The sequence below is a fragment of the Triticum dicoccoides genome, chromosome 1B (genome assembly GCF_002162155.2).
Source record: "Triticum dicoccoides isolate Atlit2015 ecotype Zavitan chromosome 1B, WEW_v2.0, whole genome shotgun sequence".
Classification (NCBI taxonomy): Eukaryota; Viridiplantae; Streptophyta; class Magnoliopsida; order Poales; family Poaceae; genus Triticum; species Triticum dicoccoides.
The window spans coordinates 572350224-572354122 of record NC_041381.1 but is presented as its reverse complement, the minus strand read 5'-3'; the positions used below and the strand labels follow the sequence as shown (position 1 = coordinate 572354122).

Here is a 3899-nt window from a genome sequence, read left to right as displayed (position 1 = left end):
AAGTAGCTAATAGAGGGAAAACAAGAAGCAAAATTGAGGTCTGTGAGAAAGTTCATTGTTCAGACCAATTATATTTTTTTTTGCCACGAGCTCCTCAGATGTCCAGACACGATAAAATTTGGTACGGACATCGCACACTCCAATATCTTTCATGTAAAAATATTTCAGAATTTTTAAATCTTTTTAGTTTTTTTTAATTTACTGTTCACCAGGAGGAGCCGAGCCCGGGAAATGAATATTCGCTCAGAGTGATAGTATTTTGTTAAGCGTAGGTCAAGAGGAACATTTTTGTCAGTACATGGTGCGCGTACCCTCCTACATGCTGGATCTGTCTCGTGCCAGTTTTTGGCGAGAGCGGGTTATGGGGCGCCTTCGGTGTCCACGTCGACGTGAGCCCACCGCCTCCCTCCCTCCACGTACAGCTCTATCTCGTCGTTCACGTGGCCACGGCCGCGTCCACCGGCAACCTCCTCACGGCCGCTATAAAATGCGCGCCTGCGCGTTCACAATAGGCACAGCAACGCAACATCAGCCAAGTGTCATCACCATCGTTCTAAACTAGCGAGCAGCACCTTCTCTAGTTCTCTTCCTGCGCTAGCTTTTCTCTGCCTCGAGTAATGGCGACCATGGTGACTTTGAGCTCCTTCGCCGTCGTCGGCCGGTCCGCCGCCCGTTCTCCGGTGGTGGCCCCGCGCCGGCGCGCCCTCGTCGTCAGGGCCCAGGCCGAGGTGAGCTTTCACGTCACGCACTCAACTGTTTCGGATGCTGGCTGGCTAGTGTTACTTCAAGACTCGATCTCAATGTAAAATTGTTTGTGTATGCGCAGCCTGACATGGACTCAACCAAGGAGACGACGAGCGCGTCGACCTCCTCATCCCCACGCACGAGCCCTGCCCCGACCCCGATCCCGGCAGCACCCAAGCCCATGACCAAGAAGGCCAACCCCTCGGTCTGGGACGCGCTGGCCTTCAGCGGCCCGGCGCCGGAGCGCACCAACGGCCGGCTGGCCATGGTGGGATTCGTGGCGGCGCTGTCCGTTGAGGCGGCGCGCGGCGGTGGGCTCCTCGACCAGGCCGGCAGCGGCGCTGGGCTTGGCTGGTTCCTGGTGACCGCGGGGGTGTTCTCCGTGGCGTCGCTGGTGCCGCTGCTGCAGGGCCAGAGCGTGGAGAGCAAGTCGAGCCGCGTCTGGAGCGCCGACGCCGAGCTCTGGAACGGCCGCTTCGCCATGCTCGGCCTCGTCGCGCTCGCCGCCACCGAGTTCATTACCGGCGCGCCCTTCGTCAACATCTAAGACGACGTAATGTAGCGCTGTGGATTCTTTTCTGCTGACAGATCGTAATAGTACTAACTGTTGTAGCCACGTTGCAATTTTGTATTACTATTGATGATTGAATTCTGTACATCTCATATTAAGGTTGTTTTCATGGCTTCTTATCCTTTTTTAGTACGAGTCCACGAGCGCAACATCTTTTTTTTTTCTTGAAAATTTTCACCACCGTCCTCTTGAGGTTAACTGTATATTTGATGACGATGTTTTTTTAACGCAGTACAGACGCAAGCGCTTATACATACGCATATACACCCACTTCTATATAAATGCACACACGCGCCCTGTCTTCACTTTCGAGGGACTGAGTTACCACATCATCATGCGATCGAGGAAGCTATCATAGAACGCCTTTGTAGTCGACGAGAGCATCTTCTCCACTGAACGCACATTACCGAAAGGCCTAAAATAAATCCTGAAAAATGCGAGCACCCTCGACTCTCTGGCTAGTATGTGCTTCATGTTTATCCGCTAATCCATTACATACTCATATGTCTACTTTGACTATGCTACTTAATTAAAAACTTATTCACTTTAGTTATACTTAAGTCACCTGAAAATTAAATTTGGGTTAGTCGATTTTTAGACCGTTGATTTCTGTTTTAAGATTTGTGTACTTTTTTCGGACTAGTCTGTGGGTTGTCTTGGGCTTTTTTTTACTGAACCATATTTGGGCCAGTCAATTCTTAACGGGCCGAAGCCCATTCCAATGCGACAAAGCCTTCTTATTTCTCCTTTGAGTTTTCTGTTTTTTGTTTCTATGCGTTTTTGTTTTTCCTTTCCATTATTAGTTCCTTTTTTTTATTTTGTGGGTATTTTTGGGATGTTGGATCAGTGTAATTCTATACATACAAATACTATATAATTTGCGCCAAAATTTCATGATTATGTGATTAACTATTGCATATTACAAAAATGCAATTTTGGTGCAAAGTTGTGTGCAAGTTTTTAAATTTTCTTTCATCTTAAAGAAATTACCAATGCACTAATCACTCTTTTTTATAGACAAAATCATTATTTTGATATTATTTTAGTCTCTATTTCATTTTCATTCTACTTTAAGGGTAATACGAATGCCACTAATTGATTCATTATTAGATTATTTTTCTGCGAAAATTTCACTTTTATATACTTATTCTTGCATATTTTTAGAATGTGCATTTTTGTGCAAATTTTCTCCCTGATGGTTTTAGATTATTTTCCACCCTTTTATTTCTTCTTAAGTGGTAAAAGCAATGCCATTAATTTGCTCTTCCTCAGGAAATTTAATTATTTTGAGTTTTTTCTATTTTATTTTTATTTTCTTTCTTCTTAAAGGGTCATACTAATGTTAGTATGTTGCTAAATTCATTAGTTCTCAATAAACATATTTTTGCAAAAACAATTAATATTATATTTTTTCAGAATAACAATTAATATTATATGCTTATTCTTGCATATTATTAAAAAACTCGATTTTTGTGTAAATTGCGTGCAAATTTTATCATTATTTAATTTTGTTGTTTTCTCTTTCTTTCTTATTTAAGACTAATACAAATGCCACTAATTCATTCCTTCTTAGAGAATATTTTTCTTCTCTTTTTGTGTGTGTAAGTATAAATTTAGTTACTAAATAATGTGTGTAAGTTCTAGTTGAATGCAAAAATCACACTATTATATGCTTATTATTTGCATATTTCAAAAAGTGCAATTTCAGTGCAAAGTTGTGTGCATGTTTTTATAGGTTTTTCTTTTTCATTTTCTTTCTTCTTAAGATGTGTGTGTGTATTGCATAGTCACTAACCGTTGCATGCAAATATATATGGGAATGCTATTCATCCGTCACCTACAAAGGCTTGACCAACACTATATACACTAGAGCAGCCTATAATTGTTGACGCTCAAAAGTGGCACAATGGTAAAAGTTTCTTTAAGCTATGTCAAGATTAATTCAAACTTATGATTGGAGGTCACAATGGGATGGATCTTTTTGAGAAGATCAATATGGATATGAAAATGGTCTAAAAAAGGAGCTCGGGTGCAAAAGTTATGACAAGTGCAGATATGCTCATGTTGCACCAGATTAAAGAATAGCTGGAAAACTAATTAAGATGTCCTCATATGGAAAAATGATCAACACGAGTTGTCTTCGTCTCGTCGAAACGGTCGATTTTGATATAAAAATCGTCTTAATCCGAGGTCGTATGCAACCTGTGGAGGCAAAACAAGGTCAGAAACAGAAGTTGCAAAGTCATTTCGGACAGACCGAGTTGTTTTGATCGGTGAGACCGAGCTGGTCCTAAAATTTACCAGAGAGTTGGCAATGTTGACTCGGTAGGACCGAAGCAAAATAATCGGTGAGACCGAGTTGATCCAAAAAATTACAAAAGGATACAGAGAGTTGGCAACGTTCACTCGGTGGGACCGAAATGAACCAATCGGTGAGACCGAGTTGGTCTGAGAAATTACCAAAGATTTCTGTCTGAGTTAGGTTAGGGTTTTTGATGTTTTAGACGGAATTTTTAGTCCTTTTCTTGTACGGGAAGTCCAGCCGCCTCATAAATAGATGAGAGGTGACGGCCGATTGAACAAC

At 42.1% G+C, this 3899-nt stretch overlaps 1 protein-coding gene across 1 annotated transcript; it reads left to right on the top strand.

Moving 5' to 3' along the window:
* Nucleotides 1–520: 520 nt before the first annotated feature.
* On the top strand, nucleotides 521–1444 carry LOC119348836 (high molecular mass early light-inducible protein HV58, chloroplastic-like). The gene is made up of 2 exons (XM_037616826.1): nucleotides 521–728; nucleotides 827–1444. The coding sequence occupies exons 1-2, from the start codon at nucleotides 618–620 to the stop codon at nucleotides 1289–1291; spliced, it is 576 nt and encodes a 191-aa protein (XP_037472723.1). The 5' UTR covers nucleotides 521–617; the 3' UTR covers nucleotides 1292–1444.
* Nucleotides 1445–3899: the final 2455 nt, after the last annotated feature.

What these genes read in the sequence shown, in the direction of transcription:
- LOC119348836 (XM_037616826.1), top strand. Translation starts at nt 618, where the DNA reads ATGGCGACCATGGTGACTTTGAGCTCCTTCGCCGTCGTCGGCCGGTCC. An exon ending in TCGTCAGGGCCCAGGCCGAG is followed by an intron (nt 729 to 826) that starts GTGAGCTTTCAC and finishes GTGTATGCGCAG; the next exon opens with CCTGACATGGACTCAACCAA.